This window comes from Vulpes lagopus, chromosome 12 (assembly GCF_018345385.1).
Source record: "Vulpes lagopus strain Blue_001 chromosome 12, ASM1834538v1, whole genome shotgun sequence".
Lineage (NCBI taxonomy): Eukaryota > Metazoa > Chordata > Mammalia > Carnivora > Canidae > Vulpes > Vulpes lagopus.
This window is the reverse complement of record NC_054835.1, coordinates 54,487,857-54,513,144: the sequence shown is the minus strand read 5'-3', so window position 1 is coordinate 54,513,144 and position 25,288 is coordinate 54,487,857. Positions and strand designations below refer to the sequence as shown.

Below are 25,288 nucleotides of genomic sequence, written 5' to 3'. Positions count from 1 at the left end.
GCAGGCACTGCTTTATGAACTTATTTATTGGCATGTGGGTTTATTGTTTCCCCCTCTCTGCTAGGCTGTAGGCTGCCTGAAGGTGAGTGCTCAGTCTCATTCACTTCTGGATCTCCCGGCCTTGTTTTAAGGTCTCGTACACTGTGGGCTTTTGAATGTTAATATGTTGCTTTGAATGAATAAATAACACAATGGTCCAGATGTGAGGACACAGGGCAGGCTTTCAGGAGCAAGGACACCTATGTCTGTTGTTCTAGGAAGGGGATCCTAGGCCACCTAGGGCATCTAAGGAATTTCAGCCTCAAACTCCCAAAAACGTGAAGTGGAGAAATTTCTTTCTGCCCTCCTGAAGCCAGGGGAAAGAGAAGGAGTCATGCTTCCTCCTGCCTAGAGGACAAAGGTCTATTATACTTCACTTAGGTCTCTTAGAGGACAAAGGCAGGGGTACCTGGGTGGCTCAGTCTGTGACAGAGGACAAAGGTCTATTATACTTCACTTAGGTCTCTTTCGCTGGGGGTTGGGGTGAAGCAGCAGGGAAAGGAATCACGGTTTGGGAAGACATGACGAGCTAGCCTTGGGCTACAGGCAGGTGCCTCAGTGGTATAGGGGCCATAGGTATGGTCATGGGCTGCTGTTAGTGTGTCCTCCCCAGGGTTGCCTGACTTGTCACAGCTACAGACACCCCAGGTGACCTGGGGGTGGCGGCCTTGGTGGATGTCCACTGCTCTCTGCTTCTGTTCTCCACTCCCTGAAAGATGATTTCCTAGAATCTCTCTCTCTGTCTTTTTTTTTTTTTTTTTTAAAGATTTATCTATTTATTCATGAGAGAGGCAGAGACATAGGCAGAGAGAGAAGCAGGCTCCACTCAGGGAGCCCGATGTGGGACTCGATACCTGGACCCGGGATCATGCCGAGCCAAAGGCAGACACTCAACCTCTGAGCCACCCAAGTGTCCCGATTCCCTAGAATGGCAAGAGCTGTACCACCCTGCAGAAATTACGGAGCCTAGGCAAACTTAAATATTATTGGGCTGCTCATTTAAGCTGGTTGGGTCTGTGAGACTGCTTTCAACCCAGAGTAAGAAGTAGCTACAGAAGGATCTTTAAGTGAAAAAGCTCAAAGCAGGGATCCCTGGGTGGCGCAGCGGTTTGGCGCCTGCCTTTGGCCCAGGGCGCGATCCTGGAGACCCGGGATCGAATCCCGCGTTGGGCTCCCGGTGCATGGAGCCTGCTTCTCCCTCTGCCTGTGTCTCTGCCTCTCTCTCTCTCTCTCTCTGTGACTATCATAAAATTAAAAAAAAAAAAAAAAAAAAAAAAGCTCAAAGCAGAGCAAACCTAGGGTGAGTCAAAGTGTTAGAGTAACAGAAAACACTGGGCCAGTGCATTGCTGTGACATTTTGCTATTGTGCATAAAGTGGCTTTATTGCTGAGTTTTTAAGCAGCCAGCCACCAAATCGAACCTGTAAGTACATGGTTATTCTGGATAGTAAGGAATTCATCTATCACAGAAACTACTGAAGTTTAGTGCCTTGACAGTTCTGATGTAAATCTAGAAACACAGGGAAGACTAGAATTTAGCTCAGTTTGGTTTGACTGGAGGAGTCCAGTCGCTTCTGCTTTTATCCATTTGTCTGCACAGTCGATATGGGCTGGAGGTGGAAGGTTCTGGCAGCCTAGCTGAGCTGAGGAAAGGTAAATACACTTAGAAAGACAGATCCATTCTGATCACTTTTAATTGCCTTATTCAAGCTTCTAAAAAGATTTCTGCTGGATATATCAGTGGCAATAATGTTTTTATCCAAATTTCCAGCTGTCTGGATTGGTGGCTATCTGAAAAGGGACTTTTTCATGTCCTGGACGGTGAGGTTGACTAGCTCATGACACTTGTGAAAGCTGTCCAGTCCGTTCTACATTCTGCAGCTGGACGGAGCAGATTTCTGATTGGTGGTCCTCCCGGGAAGCATTCGGGTTCTTCAGGTTTGGGTCATGACTGCAGGGATCTGCCCAGCATCCAGTCCAATTTGTTCAAGCTTCAACTGAAGTTTAGAGAGTGCTGGGGGGAAGTAGTCAGGGCCAGGGGAAGGGAGGGAAACATATGCAAGCAGCTTAGCTTGAAAGGAAACTGTTTCATAATGTTTATAGATTGGTATCATGCGGTTGTCTCAGCCATATCCGGCTGCTCCATAAAGATTTTGCTAAGGCAGGGGTACCTGGGTGGCTCAGTCTGTGAAGTATCTGCCTTTGGCTCAGGTCATGATCTGGGGGTCGTGGGGTCAAGCCCCATGTCAAGCAGGGAGCCTGCTTCTCCCTCTCCCTCTGCCTGCTGCTCTATTGCTTGAGCTCTCTCTCTCTCTCTCTCTCTCTCTCTCTCTCATTCTGTCAAATAAATAGAATCTTAAAAAAAGAAGATTTTGCTAAGGCAGATTTTGGGTGCTGGACTAGCACCTTTACTGTAAGAGTGAGGAAGTTCAAATGTGGTTGCTGTGGTCTGAATTGAGTGACATGTGCCATTTTGCTGTTTGGTTCTAGGAAAGCACATTCGGTTAAGACAAATCCCAGATATTTAACCACTCAGCTCCGACTGAGTGCCTAATTATTTATAGCCTGTCTAAAGTTGCTGGGGTTTCCCTCCTTTGGTTTTTAAGTTATTAATATTTAAAGATCCTACTTTTGGAAATTGTAGTGTTGGGACAGTATCCTTTTGACAACTGTATGCATGTTACTGGCTTCCAGAAGATGGAGCCTTCTTAGGGTCAGTTGAGGGAGAAAAATATACTGGGCTGGTAATCTTCAAAATACATGATTCAGATAAATGTTGGATTGAAGTGAGGCTGAAAGCCTACCTTTGCCTGACATCTTGGAGATAGAGTTTATAGCCACTAAGCCTTGGAAAGGCCAGACTGCTGGAATCAGTTGATATCATGTATAAAATTTATTTTTAGATTGGGAGGGATTGCTGTTGTGGCCAGCCTTCTCTTCTACCAGGTAAGTGCATTCTTTTCCAATGTAAATGGAATTGAGAATTGGTCAGATCACTGAAAAAGTTGGCTAAATCAGGGAGTTGTAAAAGAAGCATATTCTTTCTTTAAGTGACTTAAAAAAAAAAAAAGATTTTTATTCATCCATCCATGAGAGACACACAGAGAGGCAGAGACAGGCAGAGGGAGGAGCAGGCTCCATGCAGGGAGCCTGATGTAGGACCCGATCCGGGGACTCTGGGATCACCCTGAGTCAAAGACAGACGCTCAAGCGCTGAGCCACTCAGGTGTCCCTAAGTGACTTCTTTCTACTCAAAATATCCAAATGTGTGGTAATTTGCTAGTGTTTTGATGTAGACCTAAGTCTTATCTTTGCGTATGGGTCTACTGAAGGAAGAGCTCATTGCTGTTTCTGCACAAACCGCCCATGTTGTATTGTCCTAGAACACTTGTTCCAGTTTCCCTGACATGGAGCAAGACATTCTAGACACTTATGAAGCAATCAGATTGTAAAATGTTTCTTTGTTGGTATGTTTTTCCTCCCAATATTTCATGAGTGAGTTCTTTCACTAATTCGTAATTTGGTTAGCCTTTTCCTTTTTGACAGAATTTTAAAAATCATATGCTTTTATTGTGTCTTTCCAAAGTATTCAATCTAGTTTTTTTCAGAAATGTCTGTTCTCTTTTTGTTTACATATTATGTCATTGGTCAATATCCTTTTTGTTTGCATTTTTAATTGATTAGTTTATAAATGGATTAACTGACATAATTATAATCAGTGCGTGTAGTTGTCCAGGGATTAAAGAGTGTTGGCTAATCTAGTACGTGGATTAAGAGAGGGTTTGGTTAAGAAAGTTTCTACTAAGCTATCTGTTATGACCCTAATTTCATAAAAGAAAGGACATTTGAGCGGGCGGGCGCGGGGGGAGGGTATTAAAAAAAAAAGAAAAAGAAAGGACATTTGAGCACCCTTAAGCCATAATAGTAGACAGGTTTCCTAAGAAAGGACAATTGATAGCTTTCTGCTGATATGGTTTGGGCTGTGTGTGTGTGTGTGTGTGTGTGTATAATCTCCTACAAATTGATTGATGCTTTGTTCAGGTCTGGTAGTCAAATGTGGACTAAGGACTGGCTGCTACTGTACTGATCTTGTTCACACTGTTCTCTGGACATGGATACTCTCTGCTACATCCCAGCTGATGTGGTCCCCAAAGGCCTCCAGTAATCATATTCGTTGAGACACTAAGGTTGTGTTCATGGGGGCCTCACAGCCCTACATCAATTGGGAAAAGTGACCCTTCAATAAAATTCCCCCTGCCCAGCAGCTTTTCCTTAAACTAGCCCACTGTGATCACAAACTCACATGACCCTGTTTTGAGGGTGTGTAGTTCTTGCATCCAGAACGGGTGATAGACTCAGTTCTGCTGACGGAATCTCTGAGGACAAGTTCAGAACTAAAACAGTAAGAGTGCTGGTTTCGGCAGCACATGTAACAAAGAAGGGGTAAGACTTTGTTCCTAAGAACAAAGAGACAAATGGAGAAGAGACATTCTAAACCTTTGTGTTGTAGAGAATCTACTTCAGTAGAGAGGAGGTATTTACTATGGGTTCCAGAATAAAAATTCCATCCTGGGGAGTTTCTGAAGCCTCCCACATCCCTTCCCATCAGCTTCCTATCTTCTGTGTTGCAAGCCCAGATGTCCTCCATCTGGTCTTTTTTTAGTTTACTGTTTCATTTTAAGTTGCAAAATATTTGATACGTCTATATAACATATATACACATGTTATAAAAGATAATGAAACAAACACCCATGTACCTGCCACCTTCCTGAAGCAATGGAGTATTACTAATGCCACCAAGGCTACACAGCTCATTATTTGCCATTTTTCTCCTAAGGAGGAATATACTTGCATAACATGGCTTAGGGGTTCCTAACAGCCCTTGACATACTTTCCTTGCCTTCATGTTAATAAGCCAGGTCATCAGGCGAACTGGTGTGCATTATGTAGCATTCTATACTAAACTGACAAATCTATGCATCTCTTTTTATTTTAATATTCTTTTTCTCCCCCAATAAAACCAATGCACAATTGTGCCTTTGTGTTATTTAAGGATATGGCCATTGGTTTGCCATTGGAAAAGTAGCCACAAAGAGCTTCCTTCTGGTATTCCCATGCAGAGTGCTGTCCTCTGCCAAGGATAGTGAGGGTTTCTGTGACAAGGAAGCAAAAGGTCATAGCTCCTGGTCTCAGACATACAGCCCGGTGCCAGCCCTCTGGTTATTGGAAATATTGCAAAGTTCAGACGATGACCTCATTTCAAAATTTCACACTGCCTTTGCAAGATTAATAATAAAGCCAGAAAAGCAGAAGGACGAAACCTGAGAGACCTCGTGATCTTCCACTGAAACCCCTGGCAAGTGAAAGTAGGAACCATGGAGAGGTAAAGTATTTTCTCTTAAAACGCAGTGAGACATGAGGACAAAAGAGAGAGAAAGTAGAGGTAAAGTAAGGAGGAGTCTTCCCCAGAGTGGTGTTGGTGGCAGTTAGGTTTAGGCTTTCTTTCCTGGAGCTGCTATCCTGCAGTTGGGTTTCATGGAAGCAAATCCCTAGGAGGTAATGTTGCTTGGCTCCTCTGCCCTTGAGACCCAATTAGCGGTGACTCACTGCAGTAAGCTAACTTTCCAGTGGCATCTGGACAGCTCAGAAGGCAGAGTCTTGAATCTGCATTGCGAATGAATGTCCCCCACTGGCATGGATTCTGCTTTACTGTTTGTCCTGGGCCAGGCTGAAATTGTCACCAAGGCTGCACTAGAATTGTGGGAAGTCACCATCAGAAGGGACGGCCTCCAGTTAAAGCCTTGCTTTTTCTGAGAACCCCGGGGTCAAGGGAGGGCCATGCCCCCATAATGCAGAAGCATTCAGGGCCTTGGGTCAGATGCCCTGGGGTGGAGTTCTGTCTTTTATTTACTTGATGAGTGGCCTTGGACTGTTACAAAATGTCTCTCAGGGTCCACTGACTCTTCTACATAATGGAGTTTCACCAAAGTGCCACACTGTCTGGCCTGCGATTTCAAAACAACCACGATAACCTTCAGGTTCCCAATGTGTAATAGCATGGGTCTGCACCCATATCTCTCCAGCAGATACCATCTATCTCTGAGAGGTCCCTTGGAATTACCACTCACATGCCCCAGAGAAGGCTCCTTCAAGACTTTTTTTTAAAAGCAAAATGCTTTTTTGTATGTATTTTTTGTTATGGTATTCTCTGTGCCTTTTAATAAGCTTCAACATTTCAGAATTACAATGAATTTTCATGTTCATACAATGGGATACTATACAGTCATTACAAATAATGAGGGTGAGGGACACCTGGGTGGTTCAGTGATTGAGCATCTGCCTTTGGCTCAGGGCATGATCCCAGGGTCCCAGGATGGAGTCCTGTATTGAGCTCCCTGTGAGGAGCCTGCATCTCCCTCTGTGTATGTCTCTGCCTCTCTCTCTGTGTGTCTCTCATGAATAAATAAATAAAATATATTTTTAAAATGAGGGTGAAATGTGAATGACAAAGTGCCTGTGAGGTAGCTATGAATATTTACAGCCTATCCTGAACAATGGTGGGAGGGGGGGGTTAGGAGTGCTGACCCCGGCACAATTGAAAATCCACATATAACTTTCGACTTCCCTCAAAACTTAACATCCTAGTGTACTGTTGACTGGAAGCCTTATTGATAGCACTGTTGATTAACACATATTTTGCATCCTGTATGTATTACACACTGTATTCTTCCAATAAAGTAAGCTAGAGAAAAGAAAATGTTATTAGGAAAAATCATAGGGAAATGCCATACTGTACTATATGGTATTTACTGAAAAAAAAATCTACATATAAGTGGATATGTGCAGTTGAAAGCCATATTGTTCAAAGGTCAACTGTATATATATATTTTTTTCAGAGAGTAATTCCATTTTTATTTAAGATATGGGTTATGAAACAGTAGCATCACAAGTAATTTTTGTTCTGCATTTCCCACATTTTATAATTAGATATTAATAATAATGACTCCTATGATTAACCAATAACCAACAAAAGCTGACTGTCCAACACAGTGCTTAAGTCACAAATGCAAGTCTCATTTACTTCTTCCCCAGTTCTATGTAGCAGGCACCTGCCCCTGAGGCTGGGGCCTCCCCTGTCCACTTTTGGGTGTTCTGATTTGCCTTCCATGACATGCTTCCTGCTGCCTATGACCCTTGCAGATTGTTCTTGCCAGTGAATGCCACTGGTGACACAGTGACAGCTCTGTGGCAGGGGTGGGGATACTGATCACCTCTTTGCCATTCTGCCCAGAGCATGAGATAACTTTTCTCTATCTCCTCATGGCTCATCTGAAATCAGGCATGAGGTGAGATCAAAAGAAGGGGATGTGCCCAAAAGAATAGCTCAGAACTGTTGCCCAGACCTGGGTTCAGACCCTCCAGGGGTGGTGGTTCTTCTTCTTCTTCTTCTTGTTCTTCTTCTTCTTGTTCTTCTTCTTGTTCTTCTTCTTCTTGTTCTTCTTGTTCTTGTTCTTCTTGTTCTTGTTCTTCTTCTTCTTGTTCTTCTTGTTCTTGTTCTTCTTGTTCTTGTTCTTCTTCTTCTTCTTCCTTCTTCTTCTCCTTCTCCTTCTCCTTTCTTCTTTCTTCTTTCTTCTTCTTCTTTTTTAAGTAGGTTCTTTTTTTTTTTTTTTTTTAAGTAGGTTCTATGGACAGCATGGAGCCCAACTTGGGGCTCAAACTCACGAGCCTGAGATGGAGACCTGAGCTGAAATCAAGAGTTGGACACTCAACTGACTGAGCCACTCAGGCACCAGGATGCTCCAGGGGTTCTTATTTGACAGCAGCAACAGTTACATAATTTGGGGTCCAGCACAAAATGAAAATATGGGTCTCCTTGTACAAAATATTGAGATCTCAAGATAGTGACAATAGGGCATTAAACCAATCATAGGGCCCTTCCCAACGTGGAGCCCCATGTGACTGCCCAGGTGGCACACTCATGAAGCTGGACTTGGGAGGCTCTTGTCTCAATTCTCATCTGCCCTTGTGTGGCCATAGACTGCTCATGCCTTACTCCCACTGGAAAAATTCAGGTGTCTTCACACCAACTGACCCTGGTCCCAAAACCAGGGGGAAAAACTTCCCTTCATTCCAACCTTAGCCTTGCATTCTGTGTCCTCATCCGCTGCCCCCACTCTGACCTCCTCCAGGGGTGGCTGAAAGTTGGGTCATCTGTTTCCCCTACAGGAAAGTCTATTCCCACCCATAGGGTGAGGTTTGGCTCCACAGCCCCAATAAGCTTTATAGGGTGACATCAGTTCATTACCTAAGTATGGCAATTAATAATCTAAGTCTGGGTATCCAGTCTTAAATGACACCATGTATGGGACACAAGTAGCCCAGTTTCAGTGGGGGAGTGACAAGTTCAGTTCAGCTCTTTCAGTTTCTTCTCATTAAAGATTTAAAAATACTGGAAAAAGAAACAAAGGGGGTGCCTGGGTGGCTCAGTTGGTTGAGTGATCGACTCTTGATCTCAGCCCAGGTCTCAATCCACACTGGGTGGGGACCCTCCTTAAAAAAATTGGGACCCAGATTTCCCCAGAATTACCATGGGGTCCTCTTGTTTTTGCATGACTAGCCTACAGCTAACACACCCTCATTTTCTTTGGAAACCACTTTCTTCCACTCATGGCTGATAAGGCTTGGGTGGGACTAACTCCTCCTCCAGGGGTGGGCGCATGACTCATTTCAGTCCAATAAGTATTGGATCTAGGACTTTAGTGGAAACTATCAGCCCTGATGCTGTGACTTGGAGCTGCTGGCCATCAGGTGACCCCATGAGGAGAACCCTACCTGTGAATAAAGTGGAGTTAGAGGGAAGAATGTTGAGAGACAGAGACAGATGGCATTGTTTGAATCCCTGGATCCAACTGAGCAGCATCTCCAGGTTTCTCAGTTACATGAGCCAGTGGATTTTCTTTATGTTTAAGATGGTTTGACTTGGGTTTTGTCATTGGCAACCAAAAGGGCCCTGACCAAGAAAGTTCCCCCTTGACAGGCAACAATGATACCTGGGCCACTTATGCCATGCTTTGGAAATCAGACGAGACAGCTTATATGCAAGTGCTCTGCAAACTGTAAAGGGCTGTTTGAATGGAATGACCAAGGAAATACAGTTGGCAAAAGGCATAGCTATGATATAAGCCTTTTTTTTTTTTTTGACATCTCAGGTCCCTTCTCTTCTTTGACTAATGATCTGCCTCTAAGCAAATCACTGAACAGGCAGGTGGTGAACAGGGCAGGGGATAGACAAGGGAGGGGTTAGATAGGTCAGGGGAAGGGCCAGACAAGTGGTGGTCAGAGACTACTCTGTGTGGCCTTCTCATGTGTTTGTGGTGCTGCACTATGATGTCTGGAGGAGACTGGGCTCTTTGAGCACGGGGGAGTGAGAGTTCTTGAGGGCATGACTGCAGAGCTCACCTGGTCCCTGCCTCTGTCTTTTCCAAGCCTCTCTTCATCAGCCAGCCTGTCATCCCCCAGGGTCAGAATCCTGGCGTTTTTTAGTTTGGATGTTTATCATCTCAGATCTTTGGAGATGTTCAGGGAAGGGGTCCCAGCTTTGCTTCTCCTTATCCAACTCTGCCAAGCTTGGGCCATAGATCTTTACTCCAGGCACTGCTCAGAAATACACTGGTGAACTCCTTACTGTCTTGGATATGGACTTGAAGGAATTCCTGTCTTGGGGGCCCAGAGCCTTTCTGACCTTCAGTGCTGGCACTTCCTCCTGGAGCTGTGGATTTTGTAGCCCTTCAGATCAGTCCCTGAGTCAGGACTCAGAACTTGGTAGCTAGAGGGAGCTGTAAACATTTGACCTTGTCCCCAAGGGCCCACTTCTCACTTCCCATGATCTTTAAGATGTCTTCATAGACACTGAAGCTCATGTGTCATATTGAGCTGAAGTCAAATGTGGCCTGAGTCATCTCCATGCCAGCCTAGTGACCCGCCCAGCCTGCCACACTCAGTTTCTTGGGGGGTAGGGAATGGGTTCCCAGGGGCTCAGAAACACATGGTGCCCAGCAGAAGTTTGTTAAATTCATTCTCAAGATTCTCAACCAGTGACATCTGATTTCAAAGGGTGCACGTGGGCTGGGGTGGTGGTGGGATATGAGGAAATGGGCCCAATCACTTTTTTTCTTTCATGATTCTTTCCCCTAATACCAAATCACTAAGGCCCTGACAAGGGCACTAAGAGAAATGAAGGCAGAGAATAAGGTGACAAATGTTGGTATGTCTGATGGAGGCTCCTGAAAAGGGAGCATTCCCACCCTCTTGCCTCCAACCAGGTTGAGTCCTGGGCATTCTCAAGCCCAAAAGCATGTGGTTCCTAAAGGAACACAGGAAATGAGAGAGAATAGCACACCCCTTTCCCCTGGCACTAGGGTTAAATACAGCTGGGGGTGGTGGTGGGGCAGGGTAGAGAGGCCCCAAGGTAAAGGGCTGTAGGAGTTGTACATCCACACTGTACTCACACTGTAGCCAACCATTATACTATATCAGCCTGGTTTCATTAAACGTCTGAATCCTCCAAGTCTTTTCCAGGATTTCGTGCTTAGCAAACAATCCCCTGATTATAATGTGGTTTGACATCTAGCACAATACACCAGTCTTGTGAGTTTGATTAACAGGAGCATGCCTGGAGTGATGGGTCTACTCTTGTGTGAGTGAGCAAAACCAGGCTCTAGTCCTACAGAGCTGGGGGCTACACACTGGACTGCTGTTGACACCCTACATTCAACTGCTGTGACCCCTTCCTCAGCAATGTGACACCCTTGGCAGAGATCTTTACCCTCTCCTGACCCTATCTGCTTGCATCTCTAACTGTTGAGGTTAGAGTCTGGGCTCTGTCACTTATTAGCTGGGTGACCTCAGACAAGTTTCTTAATGTTTCTGTGGCTTGTTTACTCATCTTTTTTCTTTTATTTTTAAAGACTTTACTTATTTATTTATTTAGGGGAGAGAGAGAGAGAGAGAGAGAGAGAGTGAGAGAACCTCAAGCAGACTCCATGCTGAGCATGGAGCCCAACACAGGGCTTCATCTCATGACCCTGAGATCATGACCTGAGTAGAAATTAAGAGTTAGATGGTAACTGACTGAGCCACCCAGGCACCCCTCATTTACTCATCTTCAAAATGAGATTAAAATCAGGTTGTTGTAGGATTGAATGTAAAGGGCTCAGAATAGTGCCTGGCACATAAGTGCTTTTAGGGATTTGCTGCTCTTATTGAAATTCCCACAATACTTCCCTGCTGTGACCTTGAGCAAGTAACTTAATTTTTTTTTATCTGGCCTCCACTCTCTATTTACAATATGAAATTAGTAATAACATCTCCTGGAAAAAGCATGGAGTATTAAGTGTTATAGTATATATTAAAGTATTTCATAACTTTAAAATGCTCCACTGATGAACCACTGTTAATTTTTATCACTTGTTACTAACAACTACTAGTCTCACTGGGTCTCTCTAGATTATAGCACAGAGATGATTTTATACTTTTTTCCTAATATTTTATTTATTTATTCATGGGAGACACACACAGAGAGAGGCAGAGACACAGGCAGAGGGAGAAGCAGGCTCCCTGTGGGGAGCCCAATGAGGGACTGGATCCCATGACCCTGGGATCATGAACTGAGTCAAAGGCAGACGCCCAACCACTGAGTCATCCAGGCGGCCCGATGATTTTATACTTCTTAGTTCACAATTTGTGAAACCTGAGAAGGGGACTAGAAGAAGAATCTGGGTGAAGATTGTGGCTCCCCCCCCTGCCCCGCCCCTGCCAGCAGAAGGAGGAAGATCCTGAGGGTCTGGAGGGGGTCTCTCCCCATCTGAGCTGAGTCTACCAGCAATGTCATTCCTTCTGAAGGTTGAGGCCTTTTTAATGTGAAGTTGGAAGGGGCTGGAAAAAGCTGAGTCTACCAGTTCCTGACGGTCCTCTGGGGGTATTTCTCTGACACATGGCAGATCTGCTTTTTAGTAAGCAGACTTCCTGGGAGTGGTATGGATGCAAAATTCAAAAGGCAGAGGGAGGAGAAGGGGGAGGGGAAAGGTTTGCTTTGCCTTTAAAAGGCCCTTAATAGGGCAGCCTGGGTGGCTCAGCGGTTTAGTAACGCCTTCAGCCGAGGGTGTGATCCTGGAGTCCTGGGATCAAGTCTCCTATGTCGGGCTCCCTTCATGGAGCCTGCTTCTCCCTCTGCCTGTGTCTCTGCCTCTCTCTCTGTGCCTCTCATGAATAAATAAATAAAATCTTAAAAAAAAAAAGGCCCTTAACAGGGCTTTGATGACTCAGTCAGTTAAGCACCTGACTCTTGGTTTCAGCTTAGGGCATGATCTCAGGGGCTTGGGATTGAGTTCTGCATCATGCTCCACACTCAGCGAGGAATCTGCTTGAGATTCTCTCTCTCCTTCTGCTTCTTCCCCCCCCTTTCTCTCTCAAATAAATAAATAATTTTTTAAAGTATGCTGTTTGCATAAGCACAAAGTATTAACACCTTCATGTGGATGTGTCAAAACTGTCTTCTAATAAGCAGAAATACAAATAAGAAAGGAAGGAGCAGACTTTGGCATCAAGGTCAGTGAAACAGGAATTGTCTACTAGGGGATTCTTGAGCTCTGTCTCTTTTAACAATTATTTTCATAGGACCTTGCTACTTTGAGGAGCAGGGTGAGGTCTGGGGAGCTTTTTTTTTTTTTTTTTAAGATTTTATTTATTTATTCATGAGAGACACAGAGAGAGAGAGGCAGAGACACAGGCAGAGGGAGAAGCAGGCTCCATGCAGGGAGCCTGACATGGGACTCGATCCTGGGTCTCCAGGATTGTGCCCTGGGCTGAAGGCAGTGCTAAACCGCTGAGCCACCAGGGCTGCCCAGTCTGGGGAGCTTTTGACTGGCAGGGTCAGGTAGGGGTTAACACATCCAGAGCTATTGTTTACTACTGGCTTGGAGCTCTCTCACTTGGCTTGGGAAAACCTACTCTGGTTGGCTGGTGGGAAAATGGTCCAGGGCTGCTCCCAACTGGGGAAGTGCATTGCCTGAGTGCTTTGCAAGTTGGCAAAGCAGCTGTGAGCTCCATTCTCACTCGCCATCTCCAGAGACTGCTTCTCTTTCTTGAGAAGGGGAGGCCGGAAGCAAGGAGCACACTGGGATAAGTTTAGAGCCACTTCAAATTTCCCGTTTAACAGTTCCCTGGCCTGGTGCTGGCCTCTGGCTGTTTACTTCCAGCAAAGGCGGGTTTCCTGCCCTCAAACTGAAGGAAGTCAAAGCCACTCCCCAGAACAGCTTATAGGAGGGAATATTTATTAGTGAACCAACACTAGGAAGTCTCAGATATTTTCTCCCCAAAGACCTAGGAACTCCAAATTAGAGAGACAAGTGCTTGGGGAGGAAAGCTTGAAGAGTTTGTATGTTGGACAGATTCAACTTCATTTCCTGCTGGGTTACCCAAGAGAACCAGTCAGCACCACTCCCCAAGCCAGCTGCCTGCCTGGGATCTGGCAGGATGGACAGATCAGTCAAAGGAGTCCAAGATGGCCGGAGATCCTCAGTGACGTAACACACACTTAATTTATTTATCTGAAAGCCTCCAGAGCAAGCAAGAAAGGAAAACAAGCAAATGGAAACATTTGACAGCGAGCAGCTAACTTTTCCTAGCTTTTTTATTTGTTTCTGAGCTGAGGACGGAAATCTCGCAATACTGAAGCTAGTGCTCTCACTCTGGTTTTACACATTTCTTCTTAAAAACAAAACAAAACAAAGGCAAAACCCAAACCCTGACACTGCTTTTTTGAGGTACAATGAACTCACCTGAAAGTAAAATCTCAGGATGCCTGGGTGGCTCAGCCTGACCCCAGAGTCCCCGGATAGAGTCCCATATCAGGATCCCTGCATGGAGCCCGCCTCTCCCTCTGCCTATGTCTCTGCCTTTCTCTTGACTAAATAAATAAAATATTTGAAAAAAAAAAAGAAAGTAAAATCTCTTCACCTATAGGGTACAGGTTTTCCTGTGGAATTGGATTCCTTTACTACAAATTTGTGTTCCATGAGCATTGTTTAATTGAAAAAAAAAAAAAGTCCCTGAGGGATAAAGAATGATAGAGGGAGACAGAATAGTGGGTATGGCCTTTTGCAGGGATGGCTCTTTCCATGGTAACATTTTCTGGCAGGGAAATAAAATGCTGCTGAAACCAGAACTTTCTCCAGGATCAGCAGGCGATGGATGACCCATTGGGAGAGCAAGGCTGGCTGGTGTGTGGAACTCTGGCTCTCTTAGATATTAATTCTTGATCAGAGGCCATTTCAAATTGAGGTTAGAAGTAACCCTTTCTTCCTGGGTTATCCCACTGTACCTTCCTATACCTTTCTTAGGGCATATCTGAGACTCTACACAGTATTATAGTAATTTATGTGCATGTCTTATAGCCACAAACTTATTGAAAGTGGGAACAATTTGTGTGTGTATGTGTGTGTGTTTTCTTTATAATACCCAGCATAGGATCTCACACTTGGGGCATGCTCAGTACATGGTTGCTGAATGAATAGGTAAAGTGTGTGGACCACTGAGGGGTGTGGAAATCATAAGATGTGCAGTAAACAAGGGACAGTGCAAGTGAAGAGGGGGCTACTAGAGATGATCTCTTGCCTATCTTACTCAGGGATAGAAGATATATTAGAGCAGAGTCAGAGGGAACAGAAATCCCTTGTAGCACAGAGGTCTTCAAAATTCAATTTTTTTCCAACAAGGACCAAGCCCTGGATGAATGGATAAGCAGTCCACATCTTTCTGCCCCCTGGTCAATGGTCTTTCTGAGATACTACAGAGGAGAGAGACTTTGGTTTAGTAATTAGTTTCTCCTCTTGGAAAAACGGTGGCATGTAGGTGTGTATCAGAGCAGTGGTGATGGTGAATTAGGAAGTAAGCTCTTGAACTGAAGTCTCTGTGTCCTGATTCACTAGCATCTAGGGCAAAGCTCTGTGATTCACTTTTCCTAGAGTTTACAGTCAGACCCTGGCACAGCAAGAATCAAATCTGTGGGCTGTTCCAGAGCTTTCAAGTCACACCATTACCCTTGATGGTTCTCAAGACTATACTGGTAGCAAGAGAAGGCTAGGAGTTCTCTTGGCAAAAGAGCAGCAAGGTTGTTCACATGTTTTAAATTATTTAGTTGCATCAAATATTCAGTTTTGTGAGAACAACAGCAACTCTATTTAAAAACTCCAAGCATGTGATGGATGAACTCAATGTTTCCAAGCAGTTCCCAGCTTCCAGCCCACACTCCAGGAATATCTTAGGAGTTACTCAGGCTCCTCTGGGTCACCCTCTAACTCTTGGGACTAGCTCAAGTGCAAGTGCCTTTGAAGGCTGATGATATGTGGCATGTTTTTTTTTTTATATAAGCGAATTTTAAGGAGAGGTTTTATTGTGCCCCTTGCTTCACCTTCCAGAGAAAGGAAATATTCAATTTAGGAAGTCAGGGTTAGGATGTTCACATGGGAATCTTTTTTTTAAAAAAATTATTTATTTATTTATTTATGATAGTCACAGAGAGAGAGAGAGAGAGGCAGAGACATAGGCAGAGGGAGAAGCAGGCTCCATGCACCGGGAGCCCAACGTGGGATTCGATCCCGAGTCTCCAGGATCGTGCCCTGGGCCAAAGGCAGGCGCTAAACCGCTGCACCACCCAGGGATCCCTCACATGGGAATCTTGATGGTGGGTGTGTGAGAATAATTCCATAGGATTTTGCTCCTGAAGAATGTGTATGTGTGTGTGTGTGTGTTAAGATTTTACCTATTTATTCATGAGAGACACACACACACACACACAGAAAGGCAGAGACACAGGCAGAGGGAGAAGCAGTCTTCATGTAGGGAGCCCGACGTGAAACTCGGTCCCGGGTCTCCAGGATCAGGCCCTGGGCCAAAGGTGACGTTAAACCACTGAGCCACCAGGGCTGCCCTGTGTATGTGTTTCTGTGTAAGGAGCTGCAGCTCTTTTCACAAAGATTCATTATTTTATTTTATTTATTTATTTTTAAAGATTTTATTTATTTATTTGAGAGACACAGAGAGATAATAAGAGAGAGCACAAGTGGGGAAGGGGGGCAGAGGGAGAGGAAGCAGGCCCCCTTCTGTTGAGTGGAGAGCCCAATGTAGGGTTCCATCCCAGGACCCTAGGATCATGACCTGAGTCGAAGGCAGATGCTCAACCAACTGAACCACCCAGGTGCCCAGAAAATTCATTAGTTTAGGTGACACTCAATGTGACACCTATTGAAGTTGCTCTGAAGCCTGAGATATGTGCCCTAATAATAACCACCATTTATCAAAGGCTTCCTATATGCCAGAGAAATATATATATTTATATCTACATATTTACATTATATTATCTAGCATTTTTCCTCAAAGACAATAAGCTAGGTAATATTACTTCTATCATATAGATAAGAAAAGAAGGCTCATAGATGTCATTCAAAGTCATATCAAGGTCTGTCTGATTCTAAGCCTAGAGTTTTTATTCACCATACAGCAATGTCTCTTCCCTTGCCTTTAAAAGGCCCTTAATAGGGCAGCCTGGGTGGCTCAGCGGTTTAGTAACGCCTTCAGCCGAGGGTTGTGATCCTGGAGTCCTGGGATCAAGTCTCTATGTCGGGCTCCCTTCATGGAGCCTGCTTCTCCCTCTGCCTGTGTCTCTGCCTCTCTCTCTGTGCCTCTCATGAATAAATAAATAAAATCTTAAAAAAAAAAAGGCCCTTAACAGGGCTTTGATGACTCAGTCAGTTAAGCACCTGACTCTTGGTTTCAGCTTAGGGCATGATCTCAGGGGCTTGGGATTGAGTTCTGCATCATGCTCCACACTCAGCGAGGAATCTGCTTGAGATTCTCTCTCTCCTTCTGCTTCTTCCCCCCCCTTTCTCTCTCAAATAAATAAATAATTTTTTAAAGTATGCTGTTTGCATAAGCACAAAGTATTAAATAACACCTTCATGTGGATGTGTCAAAACTGTCTTCTAATAAGCAGAAATACAAATAAGAAAGGAAGGAGCAGACTTTGGCATCAAGGTCAGTGAAACAGGAATTGTCTACTAGGGGATTCTTGAGCTCTGTCTCTTTTAACAATTATTTTCATAGGACCTTGCTACTTTGAGGAGCAGGGTGAGGTCTGGGGAGCTTTTTTTTTTTTTTTTTTAAGATTTTATTTATTTATTCATGAGAGACACAGAGAGAGAGAGGCAGAGACACAGGCAGAGGGAGAAGCAGGCTCCATGCAGGGAGCCTGACATGGGACTCGATCCTGGGTCTCCAGGATTGTGCCCTGGGCTGAAGGCAGTGCTAAACCGCTGAGCCACCAGGGCTGCCCAGTCTGGGGAGCTTTTGACTGGCAGGGTCAGGTAGGGGTTAACACATCCAGAGCTATTGTTTACTACTGGCTTGGAGCTCTCTCACTTGGCTTGGGAAAACCTACTCTGGTTGGCTGGTGGGAAAATGGTCCAGGGCTGCTCCCAACTGGGGAAGTGCATTGCCTGAGTGCTTTGCAAGTTGGCAAAGCAGCTGTGAGCTCCATTCTCACTCGCCATCTCCAGAGACTGCTTCTCTTTCTTGAGAAGGGGAGGCCGGAAGCAAGGAGCACACTGGGATAAGTTTAGAGCCACTTCAAATTTCCCGTTTAACAGTTCCCTGGCCTGGTGCTGGCCTCTGGCTGTTTACTTCCAGCAAAGGCGGGTTTCCTGCCCTCAAACTGAAGGAAGTCAAAGCCACTCCCCAGAACAGCTTATAGGAGGGAATATTTATTAGTGAACCAACACTAGGAAGTCTCAGATATTTTCTCCCCAAAGACCTAGGAACTCCAAATTAGAGAGACAAGTGCTTGGGGAGGAAAGCTTGAAGAGTTTGTATGTTGGACAGATTCAACTTCATTTCCTGCTGGGTTACCCAAGAGAACCAGTCAGCACCACTCCCCAAGCCAGCTGCCTGCCTGGGATCTGGCAGGATGGACAGATCAGTCAAAGGAGTCCAAGATGGCCGGAGATCCTCAGTGACGTAACACACACTTAATTTATTTATCTGAAAGCCTCCAGAGCAAGCAAGAAAGGAAAACAAGCAAATGGAAACATTTGACAGCGAGCAGCTAACTTTTCCTAGCTTTTTTATTTGTTTCTGAGCTGAGGACGGAAATCTCGCAATACTGAAGCTAGTGCTCTCACTCTGGTTTTACACATTTCTTCTTAAAAACAAAACAAAACAAAGGCAAAACCCAAACCCTGACACTGCTTTTTTGAGGTACAATGAACTCACCTGAAAGTAAAATCTCAGGATGCCTGGGTGGCTCAGCCTGACCCCAGAGTCCCCGGATAGAGTCCCATATCAGGATCCCTGCATGGAGCCCGCCTCTCCCTCTGCCTATGTCTCTGCCTTTCTCTTGACTAAATAAATAAAATATTTGAAAAAAAAAAAGAAAGTAAAATCTCTTCACCTATAGGGTACAGGTTTTCCTGTGGAATTGGATTCCTTTACTACAAATTTGTGTTCCATGAGCATTGTTTAATTGAAAAAAAAAAAAAGTCCCTGAGGGATAAAGAATGATAGAGGGAGACAGAATAGTGGGTATGGCCTTTTGCAGGGATGGCTCTTTCCATGGTAACATTTTCTGGCAGGGAAATAAAATGCTGCTGAAACCAGAACTTTCTCCAGGATCAGCAGGCGATGGATGACCCATTGGGAGAGCAAGGCTGGCTGGTGTGTGGAACTCTGGCTCTCTTAGATATTAATTCTTGATCAGAGGCCATTTCAAATTGAGGTTAGAAGTAACCCTTTCTTCCTGGGTTATCCCACTGTACCTTCCTATACCTTTCTTAGGGCATATCTGAGACTCTACACAGTATTATAGTAATTTATGTGCATGTCTTATAGCCACAAACTTATTGAAAGTGGGAACAATTTGTGTGTGTATGTGTGTGTGTTTTCTTTATAATACCCAGCATAGGATCTCACACTTGGGGCATGCTCAGTACATGGTTGCTGAATGAATAGGTAAAGTGTGTGGACCACTGAGGGGTGTGGAAATCATAAGATGTGCAGTAAACAAGGGACAGTGCAAGTGAAGAGGGGGCTACTAGAGATGATCTCTTGCCTATCTTACTCAGGGATAGAAGATATATTAGAGCAGAGTCAGAGGGAACAGAAATCCCTTGTAGCACAGAGGTCTTCAAAATTCAATTTTTTTCCAACAAGGACCAAGCCCTGGATGAATGGATAAGCAGTCCACATCTTTCTGCCCCCTGGTCAATGGTCTTTCTGAGATACTACAGAGGAGAGAGACTTTGGTTTAGTAATTAGTTTCTCCTCTTGGAAAAACGGTGGCATGTAGGTGTGTATCAGAGCAGTGGTGATGGTGAATTAGGAAGTAAGCTCTTGAACTGAAGTCTCTGTGTCCTGATTCACTAGCATCTAGGGCAAAGCTCTGTGATTCACTTTTCCTAGAGTTTACAGTCAGACCCTGGCACAGCAAGAATCAAATCTGTGGGCTGTTCCAGAGCTTTCAAGTCACACCATTACCCTTGATGGTTCTCAAGACTATACTGGTAGCAAGAGAAGGCTAGGAGTTCTCTTGGCAAAAGAGCAGCAAGGTTGTTCACATGTTTTAAATTATTTAGTTGCATCAAATATTCAGTTTTGTGAGAACAACAGCAACTCTATTTAAAAACTCCAAGCATGTGATGGATGAACTCAATGTTTCCAAGCAGTTCCCAGCTTCCAGCCCACACTCCAGGAATATCTTAGGAGTTACTCAGGCTCCTCTGGGTCACCCTCTAACTCTTGGGACTAGCTCAAGTGCAAGTGCCTTTGAAGGCTGATGATATGTGGCATGTTTTTTTTTTTTATATAAGCGAATTTTAAGGAGAGGTTTTATTGTGCCCCTTGCTTCACCTTCCAGAGAAAGGAAATATTCAATTTAGGAAGTCAGGGTTAGGATGTTCACATGGGAATCTTTTTTTTAAAAAAATTATTTATTTATTTATTTATGATAGTCACAGAGAGAGAGAGAGAGAGGCAGAGACATAGGCAGAGGGAGAAGCAGGCTCCATGCACCGGGAGCCCAACGTGGGATTCGATCCCGAGTCTCCAGGATCGTGCCCTGGGCCAAAGGCAGGCGCTAAACCGCTGCACCACCCAGGGATCCCTCACATGGGAATCTTGATGGTGGGTGTGTGAGAATAATTCCATAGGATTTTGCTCCTGAAGAATGTGTATGTGTGTGTGTGTGTGTGTGTGTGTGTTAAGATTTTACCTATTTATTCATGAGAGACACACACACACACACACAGAAAGGCAGAGACACAGGCAGAGGGAGAAGCAGTCTTCATGTAGGGAGCCCGACGTGAAACTCGGTCCCGGGTCTCCAGGATCAGGCCCTGGGCCAAAGGTGACGTTAAACCACTGAGCCACCAGGGCTGCCCTGTGTATGTGTTTCTGTGTAAGGAGCTGCAGCTCTTTTCACAAAGATTCATTATTTTATTTTATTTATTTATTTTTAAAGATTTTATTTATTTATTTGAGAGACACAGAGAGATAATAAGAGAGAGCACAAGTGGGGAAGGGGGGCAGAGGGAGAGGAAGCAGGCCCCCTTCTGTTGAGTGGAGAGCCCAATGTAGGGTTCCATCCCAGGACCCTAGGATCATGACCTGAGTCGAAGGCAGATGCTCAACCAACTGAACCACCCAGGTGCCCAGAAAATTCATTAGTTTAGGTGACACTCAATGTGACACCTATTGAAGTTGCTCTGAAGCCTGAGATATGTGCCCTAATAATAACCACCATTTATCAAAGGCTTCCTATATGCCAGAGAAATATATATATTTATATCTACATATTTACATTATATTATCTAGCATTTTTCCTCAAAGACAATAAGCTAGGTAATATTACTTCTATCATATAGATAAGAAAAGAAGGCTCATAGATGTCATTCAAAGTCATATCAAGGTCTGTCTGATTCTAAGCCTAGAGTTTTTATTCACCATACAGCAATGTCTCTTCCCTGTGAGTTTCTAAAACTATCCCTACATAAAATTTGCCATCCCTGATAAAACATTGAATGATACTTCCCCTCTATAAAGGTAACTTCTGGGGAGGAGAAGGGGGAGTATGAGGAAGGTGTGTGTATATGGGGTTCCTGGGAAGCTGGCAAGATTCTATCTCTTTACTTTTGGAGTGGTTGCACAGAGGTGCTTACTTTATGATAATCCATCAGAGTAAACACATATGATTTGGGATTTTCTTGTGTTTACATCAATAAAAAGTTTATCTAAAAAAATCATTCTTCCTAGCAGCTAATTTGGAGGGTTGTCCTGCTTTTCCCATGGCCAATATGTTCAAATGAATCAACAAGAATTTCTTGGATTCTATTATATGGCAAACTTAAAAATAATATAAATATATTGATACCTTACCCCTTTACATAAAGGTAGGTGGATCTTACGTGGATCACATTAAAAAGTCATTCAGAATAATAAAATCATATTAGGAGGAGGTGATCAACATAACATGAAAGGACAATTTTCTACATGCATGTTACTTTGTCGGGCACCACAGAAGGTGTAAGTCCAGCTTCTTCTCTCAAGATGCTCACAACCAAGCTGAAGAAAACAAACATTCACTAGTAGTAAGTAGACACTTGTCTTCGAATATATTGGAAGTTGTCGGAACAGGCTGTCTCCCACTTCGGTGATAAATAAACCCAAAGGCAGTGAAGTTCTTTTGGGGGGTACATCCTATATTTCATATGTGGGTAATTGAGGTGGTAAAGACCACACTTATCAATAATTTGAAAACTTTGACATCCAAATCTTAAAGTGCCAAAATGAATGTTTACATCTTTATAAGATGGGGTTTTATTTATTTATTTATTTAAAGATTTTATTTATTTATTCATGAGAGACCCAGAGAGAGAGAGAGAGAGAGAGAGAGAGAGAGAGAGTCAGAGGCACAGGCAGAAGAAGAAGCAGGCTCCATGCAGGGAGCCTGACGACGTGGGACTCGATCCTGTGTCTCCAGGATCAGGCCCTGGGCTGAAGGCGGTGCTAACCGCTGAGCCACCCGGCTGCCCAAGATGGGGTTTTAAAAAAGATTTTATTTATTTAGTCATGAAAGACATTCACAGAGAGAGAGAGGCAGAGACATAGGCAGAAGGAGAAGCATGCTCCATGCAGGGAGCCCAATGTGGGACTGGATCACGGGACTCCAGGATCACACCCTGAGCCAAACGCAGATACTCAACCCAGGCATCCCTGTAAGATGGTTTAACTTGGAAAGACCCATATATCTAATTACTAGGGTGTTTTGTAACTGCTTTGTAATTATGTCCCTTTGCTTGCATGCACTTTCTACTGGGTCTAGGTTCACAACCTCAAAGAACACAGATCTTACTCTAGTTTATTTCAAACTGCACCATTTTAAAACTTCCTGGCTGGGACAGTTTTTATAATTTCTCTCTTTCTTTATACCTTAGGGGTTCAGGGACCTGGTGGGGGAAGTCACATGGACTATTCAAATTTACAGATGTTAGTAGTTGATTTTCCTTCATTTGTGTCGGAAATAGCCAGGCCCATGCATCTGAAATTTTATTGTGCATATTTATTTTCTAGAGGTCATTTTAAAATACAAAATTAGATTCAGTGGGTCTGGAATGGGACCTGAGCTTTCACATTTTTTTAAAGAAAGATTTTATCTATTCATTCATGAGAGACACAGGCAGAGGGAGAAGCAGACTCCTCGCAGGGAGCCTGATGCAGGACTCAATCCCTGGACCTGGAATCATGCCCTGAGCCGAAGGCAGATGCTCAACCACTGAGCCACCCAGACATCCCGAGATTTCATCTTTTTAAAAAAAGATTTATTTGTTTACTTTAGAGAGAGTGTGCGAAAGAGAGCACAAATGGGAGAGAGAGGGAGAAAGAATCTCAAGCCGACTCCTCACTCAGCATCCACCGTAGAGGGGCTCCATTTCATGACCCTGAGATCACTACCTGAGCCTAATGAAACCAAGAGTCAGAAGCTTAACTGACTGTACTACCGAGGTGCCCCTCACATTTTTAACAATCTCTCAGGTAATGCCAGTGCTGCTGGCCTGTGGATCATACTTGTATAGAGAAAAAAAAGGTATTAGATTTGGAGTCAGAATTTCAGGCTTTTAGTACCAGCTCTGCCATTTACTATCTTCTTGGACAAGATACTTTTCCTCTCCGGACTTTGGTTTCCTCAAATATAAACTTGTGTTATAGAGGAAAAGTGTGAATCAGCTTATTTAAAAGCTTGCATTCATGGGATTTTTATTATTTATTTGTTTAAAATTTCTTTGTTTATTTAAGTAATCTCTATGCTTAACATAGGGTTCTAATTCAGGACCCCGAGATCAAGAGTCACATGCTTTTCTGATTGAGCCAGTCAGGTGACCCACATTCATGGAATTTTTAGAGTGACATTTTGATTTAAATCATCTCCAAACATAGAACCATATACAGCTTTTCAGGGGTCTAACAGATAAATTGATATTAGCAAAGCAGGATAAATAAGGACTCAATAAGGAGGGCAGAGCAAGGTGTGAGGAGCAATCCATGACTTCTCATGACAAATATAAGGCTCTGATTCTTTTGAAGTGATGGATTTTGCATTAAAAAAAAACTTGCCTAGAGAGAGGCTGCTACTTTTCCCTAACAACCACTTCAAGACAAAACCTACATTGAGAATTGGGTTGCATAAGAAATTTGAATTAGAGAAGCAAGGGATGAGTTATAGCTTTGAAATAAGCGAACACTTTCAGTAGGCTGAATAGTGGCTGGAAGGCAGCTTTCTGGAGCCGGGAGGCAGTCTAATTTAAAAATAGCAGTTTGATTCTAATGTAGATCATTTCTGCGATCATTTCACCCAGGAATTCAGGTCTTTGGCCACAACGGCCAGATCTTGGGAGGCAGAGCTTGGGAGGCAAGGTTGGGAGGACAGACAGCCTCCCAGAAGGGTCAAGGACGGCCAGGGTGCTCAGAGAACACGGGAGTTCAAATGGATGAGAGGCAGGAACGAAGTGAGTGAGAAAGGGACATAGGTGAGTTACATGAATTGAACGGAGCTCCTGATAATCTGAGCCTCTGAAGTAGGCCCCTCCCCCAGTGTTTACGCATATCTGTTTTGAGCTGCAAACAGGATCAGACAGAAAGCCTTCCCAGCCTCGCAGATAAGGGCTGGTTTCTCTTTAAGTCCCAAAGCCAAGTCAGGGGAGCGGAGAGAACTCTTGCTGAGCACCCTCTCCCAGCTTTGGGATGGGGGCGGGGGGCTGCCGGAGATTCTTACCTTATGCAGGACGTGCTCATTGAAGTCACGGCTAGTTCCCCGCTGGTAGGAGTCCAGTCTTTGCTGGTCCATGCCCGGCGTGGAGCCCAGGGCTTCTCGCCTTCCCTGTGTTCTGCGTCAGCGCTCCCAGGCTGGGCTGGGTGCTGCAGGCTCGGGTCTAGCCCCGCGGGCCGGGCCGCACCCGGGTTCAGCACTGGACAGCTCCCGCGGCGGCGGCGGGAGTGGAGGGTCGGGTCGGGGGCGGGCAGGCCCCTCCCCTCCGCAACGTTTCAGCACCAGGAACAGCGACACGTCCCTCTGCGCCTGGGACCCGAGTTCCGAGATCCCGTCCGCTCAGAATCCCCTGTCTTGTGACTCCAGGTTGCTGGCAGACAAGCACGATTGCGGTGTAGCTCAGTGGTCCGCGCTTATCTGGTTCAGCTACCGCACTTCGGAGGCTCAGAGCCCGGCTGCGTTCCCAGGGCATTGCGGTCCCGGGAGCTCACCCTTCCTGATTCTCAGAGAACGAGCATCCCGCTCATACCACGCAGCTCAGCTCTCCCCCCGCATTTGCAGAGGTGAAGTCCTGAGGCTCTGGCGCAGCTTCTCTTTTGGTCCCTGGACAGCTCCCTCCAGTATGTATGAGGTTCACAGATGATGGGGCTCGCGAGTCCTTGAAGTCCTGAATTACTTTGCAAAAATTCTGCTTAACCGCCTTTTCCCTTTTCTAGAGCTTAATTACACTCTCCAGGGTGCTCCTGACCCACAAAAGTAAGGAACAATTGGCTCCGGAGAGGCAGAATGGTGGTGTGATTAAGAGTACAGGCTCCGAGTTCAAATGTGAGCTCTGAAAATGATTGGTTGTGTAATCTTGGGCAAGTTACTTCACCGTCCCTAG

The 25,288-nt window shown here is 44.7% G+C and overlaps 1 protein-coding gene across 1 annotated transcript in view; it reads right to left on the bottom strand.

The window, feature by feature from the left end:
* Positions 1-24,936, bottom strand: part of RAB37 (RAB37, member RAS oncogene family) — a 58,902-nt gene extending 33,966 nt beyond the window's left edge. The window contains exon 1 of the mRNA XM_041727028.1: positions 24,412-24,936. Coding sequence (XP_041582962.1) covers positions 24,412-24,483 — 72 coding nt within the window. The 5' untranslated portion in view covers positions 24,484-24,936. The remainder of the gene's footprint in view (positions 1-24,411) is intronic.
* Positions 24,937-25,288: the final 352 nt, after the last annotated feature.